The sequence below is a fragment of the Sphaerodactylus townsendi genome, linkage group LG16 (genome assembly GCF_021028975.2).
Source record: "Sphaerodactylus townsendi isolate TG3544 linkage group LG16, MPM_Stown_v2.3, whole genome shotgun sequence".
Lineage (NCBI taxonomy): Eukaryota > Metazoa > Chordata > Lepidosauria > Squamata > Sphaerodactylidae > Sphaerodactylus > Sphaerodactylus townsendi.
The window spans coordinates 19,501,367-19,525,884 of record NC_059440.1 but is presented as its reverse complement, the minus strand read 5'-3'; the positions used below and the strand labels follow the sequence as shown (position 1 = coordinate 19,525,884).

The 24,518-nt window shown below is 47.6% G+C and overlaps 1 protein-coding gene across 3 annotated transcripts; it reads left to right on the top strand.

The window, feature by feature from the left end:
* Positions 1-2,125: 2,125 nt before the first annotated feature.
* Positions 2,126-10,272, top strand: PARK7 (Parkinsonism associated deglycase). 3 transcript variants are annotated; one of them, XM_048519542.1, is made up of 7 exons: positions 2,126-2,290; positions 3,373-3,498; positions 3,918-4,019; positions 4,900-4,959; positions 6,104-6,173; positions 8,495-8,581; positions 9,865-10,272. In XM_048519542.1, exons 2-7 carry the CDS (start codon positions 3,409-3,411, stop codon positions 10,023-10,025), a joined length of 570 nt encoding a protein of 189 aa, XP_048375499.1. In that variant the 5' UTR covers positions 2,126-2,290; positions 3,373-3,408; the 3' UTR covers positions 10,026-10,272. The 3 variants fall into 3 exon arrangements, with proteins under 3 accessions (XP_048375499.1, XP_048375501.1, XP_048375502.1); XM_048519544.1 differs by having other exon boundaries at positions 2,261-2,379; XM_048519545.1 differs by lacking the exon at positions 2,126-2,290 and adding an exon at positions 2,356-2,490.
* Positions 10,273-24,518: the final 14,246 nt, after the last annotated feature.

The following is a 24,518-nucleotide window of genomic DNA, read 5'->3' as shown; positions in this document are numbered from 1 at the left end:
ACCTAAGAGCAGAGGGAGAGATCTATATAAGTAATGCTACTATATTGATATCCTTATATTGTATTTCTTTAAAGCATAATTTCCAGTTCTTCAGCGTCGCTCACACTGACACCTTTGGAGGACAGCTCAGATTGCAACTCTCTCGATGCGGCCTTGAGATCTGTGCACGTCCAAACCACAGGGCTGTTGAAAACAAGTTTCTTGGACTGACCCAGCCGATTTTCAATCTAATAGAGAGAGGAAATTAATTCAGGGCACAAGGTTTTATTTTAGCCCCACGCTGAACCAAAACAGCGAGACTATTTTATGTTCTAGATAAATTCAGACAATTCTTTCAAGCGGGAGGAGGAAGGGCGGCAGCAGCCCCCTCCCCCCCATGTCGTTATAACGACGTGGGGGGGGGGAAGGGGGCTGCTACCGTTTTGGAAAAGGCATCCCACGGGGGCGGGGCTTAGCCTCCTCCACCGGAAGCCAATAACGGGAGCCGCACCCCAGCGCCTTCTGGCCAGTAGCCGCGCCTTTTGTCCGAGGCAGAGCGCCGATTGGGCCGTCGCCCTTCCTCCTTCTCCCGCTTGATTGGGAGAGCCGACCCCTTTCCACGGTCCCCGCCACCACGCCACCTTATAACGATGGCAATGGCCGTTATAACGATCGTTATAAGGATGGCAATGACCGCCTTTACGGCCCCGCCGGCCAATCAAGCGGCAGGAGGAGGAAGGGCTGCGGCCCAATCGGCGCCCTCTCTCGGGACTCGTCACCCCGGAGGCGACGGGGAGGGAGGGCTCCCGTCATTGGCTTCAAAGCCCCCCCCCCTTGGCCTGGCTCCCCCGGGACCCCCTCCCCCCGTCCTGATCGGGTACCGCAGCTGATGAGAATCTGCCCCACAGTGCTCGGGAGAGCCCCCCAGTCCCTCCCCTGGACCACTCCACGCTGACGGCCACCTTCGCACGAGACCGCACGTGGATGTTATTGGGGGGGGGGGGGGGATTCCGTTATCTTCCCAAGCCTCTTTGTGCTTGGCAGCCCGTTAGAGCAATGTAGCCGAGAGCCCCTGGGCGCCACCTTCGCACGAGGCCCCACGTCGAGGTTGTGGCGTGTCCGAGCCTCTTTGGGTAGGGGAGCCGCTGGGGGTGCTGCTGCTGCCCTCCAGTGGCCAAAGGTGTGAAGTACAAGCGCAACCCTTCTCCCCACCGCGGCATTTCTCTGGCTATAGTTGCTATAATGTGGCGTGTTGGGGCCTCTTTGGGAAGGGGAGCCGCTGCAGAGGGCTGCCCGACAGAGTGCTAAGGCTGTCTGAGAGCGTGCTAACTCCGCTGGAGAGCGTGGTAATGGCAGCGAAACCACGCTCTCAAGCAGCGTTACTACGCTCTCCACCAGTTAGCACGCTCTCAGACAGAGTTACCACGCTCTGACAGCCTTAGCGCGCTCTAGGACTGTTACCACGCTCTCCGGCAGAGTTAGCACGCCCTCAGACAGCGTTACCACGCTTTTCAGCAGAGTTAGCGCGCTCTCAGACAGCCTTAGCGCGCTCTAGGACTGAGTTACCACGCTCTCAGACAGCCTTGGCACAATCTCCAGCAGCCTTAGCACTCTCTCGGGCAGTCCTCCGCAGCGGCTCCCCTTTCCAAAGAGGCCCCAACACGCCACATTATAGCAACTATAGCCAGAGAAATGCCGCGGTGGGGAGAAGGGTTGCGCTTGTACTTCACACCTTTGGCCACTGGAGGGCAGCAGCAGCACCCCCAGCGGCTCCCCTGCCCAAAGAGGCTCGGACACGCCACAACCTCGACGTGGGGCCTCGTGCGAAGGTGGCGCCCAGGGGCTCTCGGCTACATTGTCCAAAGGGGCTGCCAAGCTCCAAGAGGCTCGGGAAGATAACGGAATCCCCCCCCCTCAATAACATCCACGTGCGGGCTCGTGCGAAGGCGGCGGTCAGCGTGGAGTGGTCCAGGGGAGGGACTGGGGGGCTCTCCCGAGCACTGTGGGGCAGATTCTCATCAGCTGCGGTACCCGATCAGGACGGGGGGAGGGGGGTCCCGGGGGAGCCAGGCCAAGGGGGGGGGGCGGCTAAAGGCACCAATGACCTGGTGCAAAAAGAAGAGAGAGCGAAAACGGGTGGCAGGAACCCGAATAACGCGAGATGCGCAGCTAACACCCCATGACTAGCAAGGAACGGGTTAAAAGGGGCGGGCACTCCCAGGACTGGTCCATTCTGGGGGGAGGAATCTACTGCAAAGGTCAGCCGAGCGCGCGGAAAAGTGGGTCGGCGTCCTCGGCTTTTGCTTTGCACGTAAGAACGGTCCGGGGGCGGGGAAGTGCTAAGGGAGGCGTGCATCAGCAGAGCCCGCTCTGTGCGCGTGAGGTTTTGGGGGCTGCATGGCAAGTCGTGCGAGGGGGCGTGTGAACGGGCTTCAGGGTGACGTGTTGCACAAGCCCGCCCTGCCGCCCCCCTTTCCCCGGCACCAGGGGCGTGGGTGCTCAGCGGTTGTGGTACGGCTCCCTCCCTGGGTGGGCGAAGGAGAAACCCCCTCCCTTTAACCTGTGCGTCACTAGCCCCGCATGTGCGGAGCTGAGACGCATCCGAGAGCCACGCGTGTGACTTTTCAGATGCTTGATATGTGGCTTGAAGCTGCTTCCCACCGAAGGCTGCCCTAGCACCCACCCGCTCGCTGGGTCTCCCCGATGAAGGCCTGTCTGGTCCCTCATCCTGACTAGATCCCAAAAGAAGGTCCCAACTGCTGCTTCCTTTAGGACAGGGGTCCCCAACATGGTGCCTGTGGAAAGCCGTGGCACCCACCATTACTTTTTTGACACTTCAGATAAGAGGGGCCAAAGTCATGAAAGGCTCTGTGTGTGATAGCCAATACCTCAGATTATGTCCAGTAACATATGGGCATAATGAGGTGATATGCCCAGTCTGTCTAGTTCCCAATAGTAGCCAAGCTGTGCCATTCTGCACCAGTTGGAGATTCAAAGTTGATTTTGGGGGGAAGTCAATTATTATTATTTTATTATTATTATTTATTCAATTTGGTATACCGCCCCATCCCCGGAGGGCTCTGGGCGGTGTACAACATCAACATAAAACACAATAACAAGAGGGGCGAGCAAATAACAACCAATAAATAATACCTAACATCAAGAACTCAGCCCCATAAACTCTAAAATATTAATTTAATTTAAAACAGCGATTGCTACATGAAATTGGTGTCCTGCAATGCACAGTGCATTACTATTTGAGAAGCCGTGAGAAAAGTTGAGGAAAATTGAAAAAAGAAACCAAATGCCATTGTAAAGAAAGTATGTTATTTACTGAGGCTAGTATTGTTTGGTGAACCATCCTAATAGTTTCTCCTGGCTCTTACACCCTAGTAAGGAAGTGCTTTTCACCCGACTTCTGCTTTCAAAATGGCCTCTAAACGAGCCCTGGTGATTCTTGCGAAAGGAGCCGAGGAGATGGAGACGGTTATCCCCACAGATGTCATGAGAAGGGCAGGCGTAAGTATATGGAGCTCAAGCACCAGCTACTTTGCAGGAAGACGTGACTGGCGTGCCCTTGTGAGCTCTCAAATAAAGGTCTGCAGGGAAGCAGAACCACTCGGGGGTTATTCAAGAAAGACCCTTGCTGGATCTAACCAGTGGTCCATCGAGTCCGGCATCCTATCTCGCACAGTGGCCAGTGAGTTATCCTAGAGCAAAAGTGTCAAATCCACGGCCCTCCAGATGTTATGGGCTACAGTTCCCATCATCCCCTGCCGGCATCATGCTGGCAGGGGATGATGGGAATTGTAGTCCACAACATCTGGAGGGCCGTGAGTTTGACACCTGTGTCCTAGAGGGCCTCTCCAACCCATTCAGTGCCACATCCAAATGGTGACCTTCTGTCCTTCCCATAATGTTGTTTCTTTTCTCACCAGATCAAGGTGACAGTAGCTGGCCTGGCTGGAAAAGAGCCCGTGCAGTGTAGCCGTGACGTCGTCATTTGCCCTGATAGGAGTTTAGATGAGGCCCGGAAAGAGGTTAGTCTTGCTGAACTATGTGGGGTCTGTCTTCCTCATGAATCGTGTACTGCTAGCCTCTGACTGCTCTGTAGGCTGTAGGCTTTACCATCCTAATCAGAATAACATGCCATTTATCACACTTTTACCGTGCAACATACAAGTGGCTTTAACAAAAAAAACCCCGCACAAATAATGTTGTCAACTTCTCCCCTTTTGGGCCCGATATCGGAGAGGCTCATTGGTATCAATAACAAATATAAGTTAATATGTCTTCTAATGGGAGTTGATCTTAATACAACATTGTCAGTTGCCAGATTTTGTTTATATCTTTGTAAATTGAAGAAATCTGAAAATAAGAATTAAAGGGTCCAGTGATTTTATTTAAATAGACTCTGACAATTGTCATCAAAAGTTCTTGCCATCTTGGTCGTACTCCGCTGCTGCTGAAATGCAGAAAGATTAATGTTTTAAACTAGTATTTTATATTAGTTATTTAAGATGGTTTTTAAAGTTCTCTACTATTTAAATTATATTTCAAATGTTTGGTCTAAGACCATAAATAAACTTGTACTTGTCAGTTTCCTTGAGGGCTTTTTTAAAAGCAGAGGAGTGGGGAATGAATGCCGCAAACAAACAATGAGTTGATCATAACCAAAGACAAGCAATGTGTGAGATTAGTTTGTTTGCAAAGATTCTTTACTTTTGCTTTGCTCATAGCTTTGTTCAGTGAAATGGGTCCTTTCCAGTGGTGGGATTCAGCAGGTTCGCACCACTTCGGCAGAACCGGTTGTTAAAATGGTGCTTGAAAACAACCAGTTGTTAAATCATTTGAATCCCACCACTTGTCCTTTCCTCTGGAGGTATACTCTGTCATTATGGACGCTCTTCCTTTTTTTAGGGGCCTTATGATGTGGTGGTCTTGCCAGGAGGAAACTTGGGAGCTCAAAACCTGTCGGAGGTAAAAACCTGACCAAGTGCAAAAATGCTGGAATTCCTGTCTTTGTCGAAAGAACATCCTGAACAGGAAAAGATGATTGGCAATGCAATCCTAAGTAGAGTTACTCCAGTCTAAGTCCAATGAAATGAATGGGTTTGGACTGGTGTAATTCCCCTTAGGATTGCACTGCGGGTCTTGTATTATAACCCTTTGCATAAGCATAAGCATAAGCATTTTATTGTCATTGTGCACGCACAACGAAATTTACAGCAGCATTCCTCGATGCACACAATTTCAGACTCATACATCATACTCATACAATTTCATACAATACAGACTCATACATCATCCTCACTTCCCCCTTCCTCCACCCATCCCTACACAGCCCCAAACACATCAACACGAAGCCGCGGAGTTTAGCATAACCACAGCTCTAGAGTAGAAGCTGTCTCTAAGCCTCTTTGTCCTAGATTTGATAGTCCTGTATCGTCTACCAGATGGTAACAGTTCAAAAAGAGAGTGTGCTGGATGAGACGGGTCCCTCAGAATATTTTGGGCTTTTTTTAGGCTTCGGGAATTATAGAGTTCTTCCAAGGAGGAGAGAGGGCAGCCGATAATCCTTTGTGCAGTAGTGATCACCCTTTGGAGTGCCTTCCTATCTGCCACTGTGCAACTGGAGAACCATACACAGATGCAGTAGGTTAAGACACTCTCTATAGCACAGCGGTAAAAGGACACCAGGAGTTTTCCATCCAGTTGTTGCTTCCTTAAAAGTCTCAGATAGTACAGTCTTTGCTGGGCCTTCTTAACCACCGCGGCAGTCTATATGCCCCAGGTTAAGTCCTCTTTAATCATAACGCCCAGAAATTTAAAACTAGCCACCCGCTCTACTTGATCTCCATTTATAGTCGAGGGCTGAATTCCTGAACTATTCCCACAAAAAAAACCCCTGCCTATCCCATGACAAAGGAGGCCCCTTCTATTGCACAAATGGTAGAGTTGTAGCACTTGACTGGGATACTATAGTATTTGAAAAGCTTTGCCCTAGAAATAGTGTTTCAATGGGTAAAAGTCTAATAACTGGACTGTTTGCTTTAATCCTTTCTGTGGACACAGCCAGAGGTAAACCATACCTTGATGAAACCCAACTTTAATTTTCTTGCAGTCTCCTGTTGTGAAGGATGTCTTGAAGGACCAGGATGGCAGGAAAGGGCTGATCGCAGCTATCTGCGCAGGTGCTGGATCCCGTTGTCTTCCACTAATGTTTACCTGGAGGGGCTAAGTTGATATACCTTTGGTTGGGTCATTCCTTTTGGCTTACGAAGGCTTTTCCTGCGGGCTGAACAAGCAGCATGGTGGAGATCTCAGCAAACCAACATGAAGGGGACTCTGTTCGTTGAGCATGCTGAGAATCACAAAGATACCTTAAGTCCTACCCATGGCGTAGGCCAACTCAAAAGTGATGATTGCCATGTTGGATTGAAAAATCAAGGCCCTTTCCGCACATGCAGAGTAATGCACTTTCAATCCACTTTTGTAATTGTTTGCAAGTGGATTTTGCTATTCCGCACAGTAAAATCCAGCTTCAAAGTGCATTGTAAGTGGATTGAAAGTGCAGTATTCTGCATGTGTGGAACGGCCCTAAGATCAAAAGCAAATGCAGAACTAGTTGTCGTCGTTCCCGGCACACATCCTGCCTTGCTGTGCCCAATTCCTACTACTTTCTTGTGCCCACTGTTTTTCCTGTTCGAAGGCCGAGTGGGTCTGTGTCCAGGGATGGGGAAGGCCATTGAATCCTATTGCAGCTTCCTGGAGAAGAAGCAGAATACAAGCATGGTGTCAATTAAATTCTAATGTGAATAGAATGTTTTCTGGGGGGATTGTGTCACTTCTAACCTGTACCTGATGGTATGGTGTAGCTTGGTAAATACAGCTTAATAGTAGAGCACCCTTCCCACGTCCCAAAGCTATTTTAGCATGGCTTACTCTGAAGTAGCCGGGTATTTGTTTTAGGCTGGCATTCCAGATCCTCTGCCAGTTAGCAGCTAGCTCCAGTTCTCTTCATTGCTTGCTCGTTCTCTCAGAAACAGTCTTGTGCTTGCCGTATGATTTATTTTTTAATTTGACCTCCAGTTGCCACTTGGCCTTCAGACACTCTGAGGCTAGAATTACAAGTCTCATGTTGATGACGGCGCTGCTTTAACTGATCTTGGCTGAGGAGAATTCCCGCTTGGTAACTGGATCTTTTTTGGCCACTCGTGTAAAACATATGTGGTGCCCCAGGCTTGATGTGGAGCTGGCTTGACTGCTGTGAAAGAGGACGAGAAATGAGGGTCTTCTGTCCACCACGAGCCCTCCGAAACCAGAAGGCGTCCCTGCGTCCTCTTAGACCAGGAGTCTGCAACCTGCGGCTCTCCAGATGTTCATGAACTACAATTCCCATCAGCCCCTGTTGGCATGGCCAATTGGCCTTGCTGGCAAGGGTTGATGGGAATTGTAGTTCATGAACACCTGGAGAGCCGCAGGTTGCAGACCCCTGTCTTAGACACTGCTCTTGTACTGTTGTCTAATTGTGTGGAGGTTACAGCACTGGGGCAGCGGCCAAGGGCCAGACTTCCCAGCAGGCCCCACTGCTACTGTCCTCCTTGCCTATATGGCTGTAGTGCCACCTGGCTGCACGTGCTTCCTAGCACCACTGAGCAGGTGATGCACATGGCTGGGAGAACAGGTGGTGGGAAAGCATACACATGGTTGGACAGTGGTTGAGGGGCACACAGTTGGAGAAGCAAGGGTGTGGGACGGGGTGACGTTGGCTGGCAGTTGGAAGGAGGCCTCAAATTCTTTCTGCCCAGGACCCCCAAGATTTGGAACCAGCCCTGCGTGGAGTTTCCTGACTTTTGTGATAGGCCCCCACCCCACTGATTTCTGTTTGCTGATTCCTTCACCCTCTTTGCGCCATCCATTGTGTGAGGATGCCTGCTGTCCCTTCTCAGAATTTGAGAAATTCCCCGCGCTTAAAAAGGTTGGGCATCTCTGTTCTGCACCTCCAGCGCAGTAGACATGGAAGAAATAACAAGTCTTCTACCCTTTATGAAAAGTATAGTTTTAAGATTTCAGCTGCAGGTCCTCAACCCTTTCGCTTTCCCTTCCCCTTTTCTTTACAACATCTGTGGACCCTGCCGTCCCCCCCTCCCTCTCCCCTTCTCTCTTAGGGGATTATTAGTAGGACGCCATCGGTACATTTGATATTAGGATGCTGCATTTTAATGGGGTTGTTTTAACATATAGAGCCATATTTAATGATTATATAAATCTTGATATTATGGATTTTATCATGCTCTATCTATTTGTCTTGTTCACCGCCCTGAGCCCTCTGGGGGAGGGCGGTTTATAAATATAATTAGTAATAATAATAATAATAATAATAATAATAATAATAATAATAATAATAATAATAATAATAATAATAATAATAATAATAATAATAATAATAATAATAATAATAATAATAGACCATGGACAGAGGTGCCTAACATGATACCCTGTTGCTTCCTAGGGCCCACTGCTCTGCTGGCACACGGCATAGGATTTGGAAGCAACGTGACAACACACCCTCTGGCCAAAGAGAAAATGATGAATGGGGGTAAGCACAGAAAGGGGCGAAAGTCGGAGAAGGGGACCGCGTATGGAAAGAGGCAGTCGGATTCTGCCAAAGTTGAAAGCAGAAAAAGGCCCTGTGCTTGAGCGAGCATCCACTTCTGCTCAGACAGATCAGTGAAACTCCAAAGCTCTCACAACTCTAAACTTTTGCGTGGCTTGACAGATTGCAGCTGTAGCCACCGGAATGGAAAGACCCCCTTCCCTCAAAGTGCCACTCAGTAGCGGTACAATAGAAAGAAGACAGCCAGGAATTTGAGAACGTAGCGAGTGGGAGACAATGCTGTGGGCAAGTGGAGAGAATTATATCCCTCTTTTCTGGCAGCTGTCTCCCAAAGGGTCCAACGCAGTTAGGGACACCTGTCCTAAAAGCCACACACTATAATGGTAGAGAAGGAAAAGACAGAGAGTGGCAGCTAGTCTAACAATGGCAGAGTGCAGTAAATGTTTACGTCCAGTTGGAGTTAAGGCAGGGGTGGGCAATTATTTTTGCCATGGGGCCGCATAAGAAACAGAAAATATTGTGGAGGGCCGGGCCAAAAGGCTGAACTCAATTCTGCATAATAGGGGCTGATAAGTGACAGACAGGTGCACAGATCAACTTGGAATCAGTGGCTACAGTTCTGCATACAACACTATTTGGCACAAAGAATCACAGGCTTAACCTACCTGCTTAGTTGTACACTGTGACAATCAAGCAAGTGGGGAGACTTAAGTCCCTTGACCTACTTTTTTCATCGACTGGTGCTTTTGAAAGCCCCACAGAAGCCGGTTGCCTTGGTTGCCGGCTTCTGCGGGGCTTTCAAAGGCGCCTCGCTCCCCAGCACGGCAGGGGGGCCAGTCAGGGTCATCCGGCGGGCCGGATGTGGCCCGCGGGCCGTATATTGCCCAGGTCTGAGTTAAGGGGATAAATAGGATTCATCCTCCCAGCAGCCTGTCTTCTGGACCTGGCAAGGAGCCTTCCCCTTGTTTCCTGCCCATAGATTAAAAAACGAGTGCTTCTGCTTAAGGTCATGAACTTGGGACTTAAAAACTATTCTCTCTCTCTCTGTCAAACCACATGCAAAACGGCCTACCTGGAGGGCTATCTGCAATTCAGTTTTACATCGTAGGCTCCAGAACTGAATACTCCCATGGTTAGCAGTTGGTGAGGACAATGTAGTGCAAGAGCATTTCCTAAATAAGAGCTTGGGTCTATTTGGCCAGTCAAGTTGACTAGTCTCTGTTATGCAACCTGTTTCCGTCTCTCTTCTCATTCTTCTCCTGAAGGTCACTACAAATATTCTGAGAATCGTGTGGAAAAGGATGGTCATATTCTCACCAGTCGGGGGCCGGGGACCAGTTTTGAGTTTGGCCTGGCTATTGTGGAAAACCTACTGGGGAAGGAGGTGGCCGAGCAGGTGAAAGCTCCCCTGGTCCTGAAAGATTAGAGAGCGAAACTCCGCGCCCGCTTATTTTTGTGTTTCCCTTGTGGAGGTAATGGGAGTTTGTTCACTCGGCTGTTGTGAAGCCACCGGTTGTGTTTTGCCCCAGAACCAAAATAAACAGTTTGGGATCATAGCTGTCATCTTAGAATCCCTTAGCAAATGCAGCAATAAAAACATCCTGATCTGGGTATCCCTCCTGTGGTGTCTGCCTTCCTGAGATCACCATAAATAAAAGAAACATTTGGTTGCAGTTGTCTTGTGGCTTTATTTTTTTTGAAGGGGGGATACTGCTTTTTCTCAATGGATGCAACGTTAACAACTCCACAAACAACAAACGCGCTGCATCAACCGCTGCTTTATCAATTGCGCTAAGCCCACATATAAAGTGCAATATATAAAGTGCAACCAGTGAAAAGTGCAAACAACATCAGAGCCTAGACTCTTACAATACTACACATATCACATTACTTCTACTGACTTGAATGCAGTATATGCAGCTATTGATAAGTGATTGATTATCTTCAAAGAAGAGGTCCCGTCCAAGTACCTATACGGACGAAGACATAGGACCGAGTGAAGAAGACATCGTTTAGTCACCTTGACTATGTTGTAGGGTGATGTGATATGTGTAGTATTGTAAGAGTCTAGGTTCTGATGTTGTTTGCACTTTTCACTGGTTGCACTTTATGTATTGCACTTTATATGTGGGCTTAGCGCAATTGATAAAGCAGCGGTTGATGCAGCGCGTTTGTTGTTTGTGGGGATACTGCTTTTCCTGGTCCCCATCCTCCTGCCTGTTCTTCAGTAAACCTTTGTGTGTGTGAAGTACCATCCAATCACATCTGACGTTATGGCGACCCCTATGGGAATTTCAAGGCAAGAGACGCACAGAGATGGTTTGCCGTTACCTTCTTCTGCACTGCAACCCTGGTATTCCTTGGTGGTCTCTCATTGAAATACCAGCCAGGACTGACCCTTCCTAGCTTCTGAGACCTGACAAAATCGTTCCCTACCCTGCAATCCAACCATTTTCTCTGTGGACGCTGATCTTGGTCACTTGGAAATCAATTGTAATAGCAGGAGATTGCCGAGTGTCGCCAGGAGGTTGGCAACTGTCAGGACACAAGTAACTGGCCAGGGCAGGGAGTCAAAGCAGCTGCCCTTCGTGTCATGTCCGAGCAGTGGATGCAAAGCAGCTTGTTTGACCTCCATGTAAAACTCGAGAGGTTTGCATGGGAAATGAACTGGTTTGACTGTTCAGCCCATGCAAATACGAGGCCAGCAATGATCCGAGGAACGGTCATTTGCATCCGCAGATGTATTCTTGGCTTCGGAGCAAGAGGGTGTTTGGGCACGGCCGGGAGACATTTTTCATGTTGGTTAGGCACAAATCACGCCTGATTTTAATTTTCCTCCCATTTATATGCATTAACAAGGAAGAGAGAGAGCGGGCTGCGGATCGCTGCTTTTGTCTTGCTGAAATGCACATTAGCCTGGAAATGCAAAAAGGGAGCTGATTGCGGCTTCTGTGTCGTTCGGTGGCTTCTTTAAACAAACTCTTGATCAGGAAGACCTCGAGAAGAGTCACGGCCGTCTCTGCTGAATAGAATCCAAAATGCTCAAGAGAGAGGGCTGCTTTTTCTCACAATCAGGTGCTGTTGACACCACCGGGAGCCTTTCGGGGATTGGGCAATATACCAAATCATCATCAATAATTAATAATAATAATTAATAATAATAATTTGTCTGTGGTATTCATGACCTGTGCAGAGAAGCAAGCAGAAAAAAGCAATCCCAGGCCAGTTTAATAGATACTGAATAGACAATGCAATTTCCTGGCGTCTCCTTTGGAGGTTTTTCAGCAGAGGCTAGATGGCCATGACTGTGAACTTCGGCAGGTCATGAAAAGGAGGGCAGGAATGGATGAGTCGGCCCTCGACTGTTGTGCTTTCTTGCCTGCCCAGGGTCAGGCAAATTGCCACTTCAGGGCCCTGAAGGAATTTTTCCCCAAGCCAGACTGGCCAGGGGTCCTGGAAGTCCTTTGCCTTCCTCTGGGCAGATATTGCCTGCATTGTGCAGGGGTTGGACTAGATGTCCTTTGAGGTGCATTCCAGTTCTATGTTTCTATGCGCCAGGGCAGTGCTCCCTCAGCTCAGTGTGGCATTGGATCTGTGATGAGGCCAAGCGCAGCTCCCGGAGCAACCTCAGAAGTTCCTGGGTCAGGTCTAGCTGCACACACAGTGGAAGAGGCTGTACTTCTAGCTCCAGATGGGGTGGTGGGGGGGCAGCTTTTTAGTGTTTCTCCCAGTGTGAAAATTTCTGGCACATTAAAAACCAGCAGGTGAGGGAGAGCAGTACGAGCTGGGCCATTGGCATGCTTTGTATCCTTTGCCGTCAAGAGTGGTCCAGTCAATTCTCCTGCTGCAAGCCAGGGCGTCAGGCACAAATGTAATCAACGCTCATGGGAGTTTGAGACGTGCCTTTTGACTACACTGAGTGGCCTCTCAAGAAGTTCCAAAATAGTGTGATAAGATTAACGCAGCATAACAAAGCTAGAAACAAACAATATAAAATGGCGACATGAAGCATTTTTTAAAAAAATCATCTTTTATTGAAGGTGCTGCATTGCAAAGTCACCCGAGCTTTTTTTGAGAAATCAGGTCTTCATCTGTGTCCTGAGGACACAAAGGGGGAAACGAGCAAGAGGCCCGCAAAGGGTTCCAGAGGGTTGGGTCTCTTGTGGCTTCCTTTCCTGGGGTTTCTGCTGCATCTGGCATCGCAGTGGCCACTGGGCATATGGCACAGTTGACTAGTTTAGTAGCACCATGATAAAAACAGTCAGGGGGTTAACTTCCACTGCTAGCACAAGAGCTGGCCAAATGGTCACTGTGCCTCATGCCCGGCCCGCTTCCCAGAGAGGGGCAAGAGAGCTGCCAGTATGCATTCCCTGGTGCACTTTTGGTATTGGGTGGCTTACTGGACAAGTTAGCCGCAGGGCCTTTGCTGGGGTGACCCCTTGCGAAAAACGGGCTTACTTGGCAGAGTTGCGAGTGGTGGTCGTGTAGGTCTGGATGCAGGTCTGGAAGTGAGCGACCGTGTTGGCTTGCGGCTTGAAGAGGATGACGTAGCATTTCGGGAGGAAAAAGGTGCACAGGATGGCATAGATGCTGGTCTGCACGGTGAACATCTGAAGGGTCGCGATCTGCTTCCCTTTGCCTTCCGTGGTGGTATAAATGAGCATGAAGCAGCCCCAGGCCATGAGAAACACCAGCATGCTGACCGTCTGCAGGCGGGCTTCGCTGTAGTTCTTGGGCAAGTTCCGCCCCCAAAAGGCAAACACGAAGCAGGCCCCGCACAGCACCGTAATGTAGGTCAGCACGCCCCCCAGCCCAAGGAAATGGCCCTCGGAGCACCGGAGGAAGACCTCCTTCTTGCTGACCACGTCTCCGTGCAAAGACGGCGGGGAGAAAAAGAGCCAGAGGAAGCAAACCACGCCCTGCACCCCGGTGCTGATGCTGACGAAGAAGAAGGTCCCGTGGTACTTGATCCAGTACCTGTGGATCGTGGGGAGCTTGCGAGCCATTTTGAAGATGAAGATGATCTGAAAGGAGCGGACCAAGAGGCAAGACACGCACAAGGTGAAGCAGACGGCGAAGATGGGCTGCCGGATGAGGCAGGTGAGCCAGGTGGGCCTCCCGACGAAGAGGCTGGTGGAGGTGCAGCACGCCAGCAGCGAGCCCAGCATGACGAAAGCCAGCTTGCCTCCCGCTGCTTTGACCACGGGGGTTTGCCAGTAGTTGGCGAAGATCAGCAGGCAGCCGAGGAGCAGGAGGAAGTCGAGAAGGGTCAGAATCAGCAAGGCGGAGATGATGGTGTCTTTAACGTCGAGGAAAGTAAGGGTGGGAGGGAAGCACCGTTTGCTTTTCTTTGGCGACCAGGTGCCCGCTGGGCAAGGGAGGCAGACATCCAGATCTGGAAGGGAGAGGGAAGAGGCAAATTAGCTTAGAGCTGTGATTTGCAGAGTTGTGCTGTGGTGGCTCACAGCTGCGCAGGGGCGCACCGCCCAGGGGGACATATGGGATCAAATGTCCCCGGGCTGCAGCCATTTAGTCACGTGGAAGGCAGAAAACCCTCCCCCGTACCCCTCCTCCTCCCCCCCAGGTCCATACACTGACTTGAAGACCTGGTGCAAAAAATGTTGTTTGGTCTTGGTGGGGGAAGGCAGCCACCCGTACGGGAATGGGCGGCAGAAAACGCAGATTTTGCACCAAGCTACATTTTCCCCAGATACGCCTCTGGTGCTGTGTTTCCTGGCACCCGCTTGATGCTTTTCCAAAACAATGAGCCAGTCTTGGCTTTCCTCCAGCTCCCTGGAGCTCCTTCCCCAAAACCCAACAGTGTTCATTTCGAAACAGATGTCACTATTATAGGAGGCTCCAGCATCCCGTGGCAATCATTTTACAGTTGGGTGCCTCTCCCCTATCAGCCATGTATCAGAGGTGCTGGCTGCGTGCTCTCTAAATGCAAAATATTGTCCAGCCCACCAGTTAAGATTTGCCTCACAAGCTTTGTTCTCTGCTCTTCCTGCAAAGGTAAGGCAGTGGCAATTATAGACAGGGATTTTTCGGTAGGGGCACCTTGACTTTGGAATTCCCTTTCCCTTGAGGTTCCCTTAGCATCTACTTCTCTCTTTTAATCCCTGGGCCAAACTGTTTCCGTTTACTCAGAATGTAAGTTTACTTATTGATATATTTCATTTATACCTGCCCTGTTCTTTTCTCCATGTTCTCTCAAATTAGAAGAAGAAAAAGTAGAGTTTGGATTTATATCCCCCCCTTTCTGACTGGTGGTGGTGCTATGAATTTTGATGCCAATTTGAAAGAAAACTATGATTCATATCAGTGCAAAAGTCTCTGTGCTTACGGTGAGAGTCATACTTTTCGTTCCTGAATAAATGTCCCAAAGTCCTGCACAGATGCAAACACAGAAGACTGTTCAGCTCCCCAGACTTTGTTCTTACATGTTTTATTTGGGTAGGTCCCCTCCAGACAGTCTTCACAGCGACAAGAGCATTCCTCCAAAGTTTGCCTGCTCTGGATCTGGCCTTCTTCACATACTGTGATGCAAACTGATTGTGGAGCCTAGAAAGGAAGCATTTGGTGAAGTGCATACATTTGTTGGGGAAAATATGATGTGGAAGAGGGTGCACTACAGGCTGATAGGGTACATGTTGCCTTGATGTGCAACCAACTAATTTCTCAACATGAAGCTCCATTCCAATTAATAGTACTTGGCCATTTCCACACAAAGCTTTTAAAATGTTTTGCACATGTTTTGAAAATAATCGTTTTTGTGCCCATAAAAATAAAACATTTCAGGTGAAAACAGTTTTTTTAAAAAACACCAACGTGTGGATTTAATGCTACAAGGACTCGAATACATGCCGATTTTCCTGTGGTCTGATTGGATGTCGTCGAATCTATGTAGCATCTAATCCACAACACACAAAATTTAAAACCCCAGCATGTTCGCCTAATCGGTAGGCAATAATTAATTTATTAACGTACAGCGATGATGGAAATGGCAGGCAGCCATGATAGCAGTTGAGAAAACATCTGTAGGAAACTTTAGAAAATGATGGACAGCCAGGGAATCCCGCAAGCAGAAGAAAATGGTGGATGGATACAAAAATGAAAATAGCAGAGTAGAAGTGGGGGACATGGAGCTGCAAATTCGGGTGGAAGAAATAAAATTGCACAACCAAGATGTTTTGAATATGTTTCTCAAAAAAAGCTAAAAAAACTGGATCCAAATAAAACGTTTTGAGCTGGAAATAAAACATTTTCAAAACATTTTTGGCTAAAAACTGGGGGGGGGGGGGCGACTCCTGGAGGAAATGTTTTATTTTCCTGCCTCAAAACGTTTTATTTTGGCTGTGCAGAAAGGCTCTTGTAAGAAGGCACCTTTCCAAAGTCACCTGCCTGCATAGAGATTGATATTTGCTGCTTAGCCACAAATATGGCGATTGTGCAAAAAGCTGGGGGAGGGGGGGACTCCTGGAAGAAATGTTTTATTTTCCTACCTCAAAACATTTTATTTTGGCTGTGCAGAAAGGACCTTGTAAGAGGGCACCTTTCCAAAGTCACCTGCCTGCATAGAGATTGATATTTGCTGCTTAGCCACAAATATGGTGATTGTGCACACTCATTTTCTGAACAAATATATGAATATTTGACAAGGCTAATTAAGGCATGACTTGACACTGAGCAGCTTCAGATATTCATGATCTGAACCTGTTTTGGCCTGATTACCTTTTCTGAGATGTTCATGTGGTTTTTACCTGTCCATCTGGCGTTGCCCATCTAAGTTGGCTGCTAGCTATGTTCAAGTTTTCAGAAGTAAAACTGCCAATTGTCTTGGGATCAAACGTGCCATTTGTCCAGGTCCAGGTAAGCACGTCATAGCCAAGGAAAAGATCTCCTTGTGAATTGAATTTGATGGTGTTGTTCTGCAAAGAGAAGTTCACTTGGGACAAAAATTCATAAAGCTGCAAAAAAAGAAATAACAGGATATCTGATTTGGCTCCTGGAAATAGTGGGCAAAATGAGAGAGGGGACAGTACTAAACAATGAAAAGAAGAAGAAGAGTTTGGATTCATATCCCCCCCCCTTTTTCTCCTGTAAGGAGACTCAAAGGGGCTTACAATCTCCTTTCCCTTCTACCCACCCTTACTACAATCACCCTGTGAGGTGGGTGGGGCTGAGAGAGCTCTGAAGAACTGTGACAAACCCCAAGGCCACCCAGCTGGCATGTGCTGGAGTGCACAAGCTAATTTGGTCACCAGATAAACCTCCACAGCTCAAGTGGTAGAGTGGGGAATCAAACCCAGTTCCCCAGAATAAAGTGCACCTGCTCTTAACCGCGACACCACAGGGAGGAACCCTATGAAAAGTTGGTGTAACCTACAGCATTTATCTTGTTTTACTGAAACTACCCAAATTCCCTCACTCACTTGAAAATCTTTATCTTCAGACGTTGCCTGAATTGGGCCATAGGTGAGGAGTTGCTTTGTTAACTTGAAGTTTAGGGCAAGTAACCTCCACGTGGATATTTTGCTCCACCACAGTTTCCATACCGGAGCCTTGTTTTTAGCCTCCATATGATGTTATCCACTAATTCTCCACTTACCAGATTTTCCTCTGTTCTGCTCTCCTATTTCCCAAATCATCCTTGCTATGATTTTTAAAGAAGAATATGATTCAAGCATGTTGGCACACTATCCGGATACAAAGGTGCACATTTCCAATGGTCCCACCCACAATGGTGCCTTTTGCTTCCATTACCCTCTCAAGTCTGATATTTTCCCCTTTCTGAAGGCTTTTTAAAAAATTAGTCATTGCTGTTGTGCTATAGATACAATAACCTAGGCCAGGGGTGGCCAACCTATGGTGCTCCAGATGTTCATGAACTTCAATTCCCATCAGCCCCTGCTAGCATGGCCAATTGGTTGGCCACCTCTGACCTAGGCTGATTATGCAGACAATGTTTGTTGCATGGTGGAGGCGAATGTCCTCCGCAGCAAAACTTCTTGTACGGACGCATTTTCTCTTGCCCTGCTTTCACTTTTCACTCTCTCAGTGGCAAGCAAATCTGCTAAGCTGAGTGTGAAAGTACTAATGCTGCCATTGAGCTTTGCTGCTTCACACCATTATGCAAATTTCCTCTGCTTATTCTCCGGTGATTTTGCACAGGCCCAGATACATTCGCCTTCTCTTTGCTGCCTTTTCACATACCTGCCAAGGTTTGAACTCCTCATCTCCTTGGCATGCTCCTGTATCACACCTGAGGCGCCTATGAAGAGCCTCTGCTATAGCATAGATGGCAGCATAACTGTAGAAGGACCAGTGCCATATGGAAGACTCTAAAACATCAGCTAGATCCTGGGGCGACAAGTGACAGTCATCGCACGATTGGCCGCAGCTTTTGGTTCCAGCCAGTTTTTTGGACTCAAACAGCAACTGGTTGGTTCTGTTACTCAGCACACTGCAGTCTATGGCTCTCTCAACAAAACCTGTGAACTGAGGTAACTGAATGGGCTTGATTGTCAGGCCAAGAACGGTGCCAGTTTTCCCGATGTCCGGTATCGAGGCAATCAAGTTAGATAAGATCCATGTCTCCGTCGCAATCCAGACTTTGCCCATCACGTTCAGCTCAATCACTGTTAGGAAGAATTTAAGGGCGGCGTCTTCTTCCCCATAAACAACTGTGACGTTGGTTTTTGCTTTCACGGTGTTCCTCACAATGCTCCGGAGTTGGGTCTTTGAAATCTTGTCATTCTCAGACATTACCCCCTGGTAGGAGACGCAGATATCCCTGGCCGTGGCTTCAGCAATCAATGTCTGGATTGCTTTTTGGCTGGATTTCGTGCCGCTGCCCACAGCAGAAACCCACTTCCAGTCAAAGGCTTGTATCAGGGAAATGAACCCATAGATCTGATGGTTATCGTTGGGCACCATACGGAACAGTAGGGGGAAAAGATTCTGGTCAGAGAATTGCTGGTCTTTGACACTGTAGCTGATCTGAAGAAGAAGAAGAAGAAGAAGAGTCTGAATGAATTAATACCCTGCTTTTCTTAACCGTAAGGGGCCTCAAGGCAGCTTATAAAATCCTTTTCCCTTCCTCTCCTCACACCAGACACACGGGACTGAGAGAGTTCTGAGAGAACTGTGACTAACCCAAGGTCACCCAGCAGGCTTCAGGTTTAGGAGTGGAGAAACGAACCTGGTTCACCAGATTAGAGGCCACTGCTCTTAACCACTATACCAGTGGTGGCGAACCTATGGCACGGGTGTGGGCATGCGCAGAGTCCCCCCCCACACACACACACACACATCTAGGCTGGCCTGAGCCACTGGGTTGATTATTAGCATTAAACCTAAGACCTAGTTTTGGGGAAGCAGTGTAGGTAACCCTGTTAAGCACTGTTAAACCCCATGTGAAGAACTAAAGCGTGATCCTTTACTTGGGACTAAGCTCGGTTGCTGGCAATGGGGCTTGCTTCTGAGTAAACCCTCCTAGGGTCGTGATTCACCCGTTGGAAGAGTTGCACGGTTGCGTCAAAGCAAAGCCACCGACTACCACCAAGCTTACTCCTGAGTAACGCATGCCTCGGAGCCAACTGTTTTTTCTAAACTAAAACCTCAGTATTCAGGTTAAATTGTCATGTTGGCACTTTGTGATAAATAAGTGGGTTATGGGTTGCAATTTGGGCACTCAGTCTCGAAAAGGTTCACCATCACTGCACTATACCATGCTGGATGGACAGATGGGAGAGGAGCACCCACCTCCCACATATTAGTGTAGGATATCCATATTTTAAATGAAATAAGAAGTACACACTAGATTTTTAATGCTAGGTTCGTTGCCATTTTGACAAACAAGACTGTGTGGATCACGGCAACATGCACAAAACAGAGGTGACGGTTACACAAAACCATGTAGGAATTTCACTAAATTTATTTAACCAAACTGTGGGCTGAGAGCAGTTTCACTTCTTTGCTTCTCCATGGTCTTATTATCACATATCAGATCTCTTCCTGATATCCTGGGGAGTTGCTGCTAGTCAGAGCAGACAAAATTGATCTTGATAGACCAATGGTTTGGCTCAGTAAGATAACTTCATGTATATAGAGGGCTAGGCAGCCTAGACTCTAGAAGCAAGCTGAGTCTAGAATTCCAAGGTTCCCCGGAACTTTCTGTAACTTTTGTTCAAGGAGATTGCATCATATGACTTTTTTTTAAATGACACCTTTGTGGTATCAATCCCTGATGATAGACTCTGTTGCTGGAAATGAACAGACAAAGTTTGCCTTTTAAGTATGTGATAAGGCTCAGATTTTCAAAATGGTTCAACTTTTGCCCATTGTGAGTACACGATAATGGGAAGGGCAGAAAGGTTACTTTTTCTTTGAGGGAGAAGTGAAAGATTTCAATCCTAATCTGCCTGGGTCCTGTTTTATTTCCAATAAATCACTGTTTTATTTCCAATGAATCACTGCAAACGCACAGCTCTAAATGCTAATGTCAACCAAGAACATTATTAATGTAAGGGGGTGAGTATGTCCCTATTTTAATTACTTGAAGACACTGTGATGCTTTATATTTATATTTTCTTTTGGTTTATCGAATATGTTTGTATTTATGTATTTATCTATCTGAGTGGGAGGTTAGTTGCCACTCACATAAGGGGTCTTTTGGCAGCTTAATGACACTTAAAACAACATAAGTAAGTTAAGAATCAACCAAATCAGATAATACATATGAAATATTTAAAGCAACCAATTTAAAGGAAGTTAAACTATCACCTTCTCTCAGAATACAGAACACAAACTGGGGTGGAGCCTGCTTAACACTCAGAGGCGCAACAGCACCGCCCACTGGTAGGAATTGTTCCATAAAGCATCCCTAGACCAACTGGAGCAGCGACTTTGGTTGCTTCTGAGAAGCACAGCTAGATCAGTCACAATTTCAGCTCACCCAAGGGTAGCCCTTCTAAACCTTGGAAGCTCAGGTAAAATGTTAAAGAAAGCAACACAAAGGAAAATAGAAGCAGGAGACCATTTTACCAACTCACCTGTGGAAGACGATAAAACGTGAGGATCCGGGAGGTCAGGAGTGTCATGTCGATCTCATCTGGTCCCACGACAGCAACCACTTTGTTCGAAGAACCTTTTTGATCCCGTGGCAGCTGCAGAGCAGCTTGCAAATAAATATTCTCGTGGCAAGTATCCCATATGTGGTACCCCAAGGTGATATTGGGGAGCACGCTGGATGAATTGTTAATTTCTTCCACTGCCAAACGCATTGCTTGCAGCTGGCTATAGCCCCATGGATTTAACCTGTGAAAAATACACACGGGGCAAAAAATTCAGAAAACAGAATGGAAAGGTTTGGAAAATATGCATTTATTACATGCATAAGCAGAGTTAACAAAGCCCAGTCATTCCTACGCAGGACTGTGGGGTGAGCGTGTGCAGACAGGTAGCTCCCGAGGAACCATCACCGTATGAAGTCTGAGGCAGGAAGTGGAAGGCTGCCTCCCTCTTTGTCTGCTTCGGTGCCCTTATCCGTACAGCAATGCACTGACTTTTGGTTGTCTGGTTGTCAGGGATTGCACCTAAGTGATTTAAATGCACACCTAGCCCAATGTAGCTGTTGCAAAATGTACTGGCGGTGATTGTATCTAGTTGATTGAGATGCATTCCTATCTCAATGTAATCGCTACAAGATATACGTACCCAGCCTGCTATATGTTACCATTGCTGTAATGGGACATTCTTTCCTTGATCTCGTCTTTATGGCGTCACATGCTTCGCAGATAACTTGGCTTACCCCTGACACCTTCTGCTCCCTTGGGGAACAGGATGTTTCCGTTACTCTGTGGGGGCAGCAGGCCAGGTGGCTTTATCTCTATCTGTCGCTAATCTTGGAGAGCCTCATCTCTGCATTCTCACATTCTTTGGGAAAACCGGAGGGGGGATTGTTTCTGAACAAAGGGGATAGCAAAAGCCAGGTTCGCCAGAACTGACTTTCCCAAGCTGGGTGCTTCGTTGCTTTCTAATAAGCGCTGCTGATCAACAATACAGAGTATTGATTCAAGGTCTGAGATCTAACACTGGTCCACCAGAACTAGCAGACAAGTGACCCCCCCCCCCAGTCCAACCCAACCTGTAAATGGGCAACATTAACCACTTCCCATATATGTGCCTTCTCTGTTATGGTCCCCACCTTATTAGACAGCCTGCCTAAGGAGGTCAGGAAGGCTTTCTGGCTTTCCACAAACTTTGCAAAACTGAATTATTCAAGAGGGGTTTTCTGCTCAGGTAATAGGGCTGCGCTGCACCAAGTGGTTCATTTGGATAAAGGATGAAGATCTTTGACCTGTACTACTGTAAAACATTTATTTCGCCATAAAGTCACAGCTGACTTATGGTGACTGCATAAGGTATTCAAGGCAGATGTTCAGAGGTGGTTTGCCATTTCTTGCCTTCGCATCATGACACTGGTATTCCTTGGACATCTCTCATGCAGATACCTGCAAGATCACTGCAAAATTGTGTAAACAGGATCCTATTTATTACTGTAAATTGGTTCCTGTTGTATAATTTTGCATCCTTTAATGTGTCGTGTTAAAACTTCGGCTTCCCTTCAATTCTGTTTTTAGACTCCTGGTGGGTTGCAGTCCAAATCCTATAGCATTGTTTGTTCGATGTCCCATCCTTTGACTTTCTCTGCAGGATCTGCCTTCAATCCTGGTGAGAAAGGCAGGCTAGAAATAACATAAACAAACAACATCCCAAAACCCTCTTCCTGGAATAGAAGTGCTCACTCACCCTGTACACAGGGGCAGCTCTGGTTCCAGGGTCCCCTTCCTCCGCACTGTGTTGTGATGAACTGGAAACAGACCCCCAATAATAAAGTCTCCGGATAGGTTGAAAAAAGTTTTGCAAGGGTTAAAGGCACCACCATGATGCAGAAGGAGGACAGCAGTCAAAAACCACATGGCCGTGGTCTTCTGGGTCCAGAGATAAGCTACACGGTTGCAAGGAGGTGGTTGTGCCGTTCCTTAGGTTGAAGACTACTCACTATCGGACATCGCTGTCTGTCTTAACCTCTGTCGATTTGCCCTGACTCTGAGTACCGCAAAAGGGCAGATTTGTGCCGTATGGAAGAAGCTGATTTGTTTGGCTAGAAGGGGAAGAGCCTCTGTTTTCCGTGAATCTGTAGCTGCTTTGCTTACAGCTCAGCCATCCAAGGGATGCAGATTCTGAGGGAGGCAAGAAAACTGCTCTAATTTCTACAGAAACCTCATCAGAAACACAGAGGCCCGTTCTGCACATGCAGAATCATTTTAAATAATGCACTTTCATTTGGAAGCTGGATTTTACTGTGCGGAATAGCAAAATCCACTTTCAAACAATTGCGAAAGTGGATTTGTGCATTATTTTGCATGTGCGGAAGGGGCTTAGAGACTCTCTGGCTGCCATAGCAGCTGCTCTCTTATGGCTCGAAGGAAGGCTGTCTCCCATGTTCTTTCATGCGTGGTGTGGTCGTTAAGAACGGGTTCACTCTAATCTGGAGAACTGGGTTGGATTCCCCGCTCTGCCACTTGAGCTGTGGAGGTTTATCTGGTTAACCAAATTAGTTTGTGCACTCCAACACATGCCAGCTGGGTGACCTTGGGCTTGTCACAGTTCTTCAGAGCTCTCTCAGCCCTACCTACCTCACAGGGTGTTTGTTGTGTGGGAGGGGGAAGGGAAAGGAGATTGTAAGCCCCTTTGAGTCTCCTTACAGGAGAGAAAGAGAGGGATATAAATCAAAACTCTTCTTCATCTCAGAGCCACAATTCAGTAGATATAGGGTTGCCAACCTCCAGGGAACCCATGGAGGTCTCCTTTATATTCCACCCACTGGTCTTGAATCATATACACACCACAGTCCCAGGCCTTGATCAGACACTGGATCTGGTTTGCTTCAGCTACTGTGCCACATGACTTCAGACCATATTCTGGCTTGTTTAGGGAGGAGGAGAAAACTGAAGGAGGTTAAAGATAATTTATCTAGATGCTGCTTTCAAAACGCAGGGTTTCTCAGCCCTGGCAAGTCACACCCCTGATGATGTGAACATCAAATCATTTTTTTAAAATGCAAAAGATCTTGAACTGAAGCTCGATCCACTGGTCCAGGCAAAACTTTCGTTTATTTTTTCCCCATCCTTGCTTTTTCCTCCTTTTACCGATAATAAATGCTCCAAGGGAACATCCAAAACTAGTTTCTACTGTATACCTACCCACACTGTCAGACCCGGAGATCAAAGGTTCACGTTTTCCGAGAACATCTATCAAAATTTAAACTCCAAGGTGGAGCTTTCAAACATCCAAAACCCTAGCCACAATCTGCATTTCCTGCCTCCCGAACAAAACTGGTAGCCCAAGCGAGGGCAGGGCTAACCGCCAGGCCCAGAAAGCGGGTAATTACAGAGGTTGTTAGAGCATCATTTAAGAGCACTCTCCGCCGACAGTGAAGGTGGAACCGGATGGCCGACATTAGCAGCTTGTGGTTCAGGTTTGGCAAAAGGAGAGGCTGGATGATTAAGGGAACGACAGCTTGGGTTTGCATGGAGGTACAGAGCCCAGGAACTCTCTCTAGAGCTGCTAAATACAGGCATGCCCCCAACGTGTTATTTGGAAGATGGGGGGTTATCCAACCATACGTCAATTACGTGGCTGGGGAAATTGGCATTTCGGCAGGGCCAGACAAGGCTCAAATTACCCACGGGGTGATTCACGTCACGACAATCTGTTTCACATAAAGCTGTTAACTTGCTCAGTTGAGGTGCAAAGGTTGGGAAAATTGTATGTTTCCACATTAGAATGTAGTCCGGAACGAATGTGAGAACTATCATTTCTTTTTACTCACTGCCTTTGTCAAAACCAT

What these genes read in the sequence shown, in the direction of transcription:
- PARK7 (XM_048519542.1), top strand. Translation starts at nt 3,409, where the DNA reads ATGGCCTCTAAACGAGCCCTGGTGATTCTTGCGAAAGGAGCCGAGGAG. An exon ending in GAGCTCAAAACCTGTCGGAG is followed by an intron (nt 4,960 to 6,103) that starts GTAAAAACCTGA and finishes ATTTTCTTGCAG; the next exon opens with TCTCCTGTTGTGAAGGATGT. An exon ending in AGAGAAAATGATGAATGGGG is followed by an intron (nt 8,582 to 9,864) that starts GTAAGCACAGAA and finishes CTTCTCCTGAAG; the next exon opens with GTCACTACAAATATTCTGAG.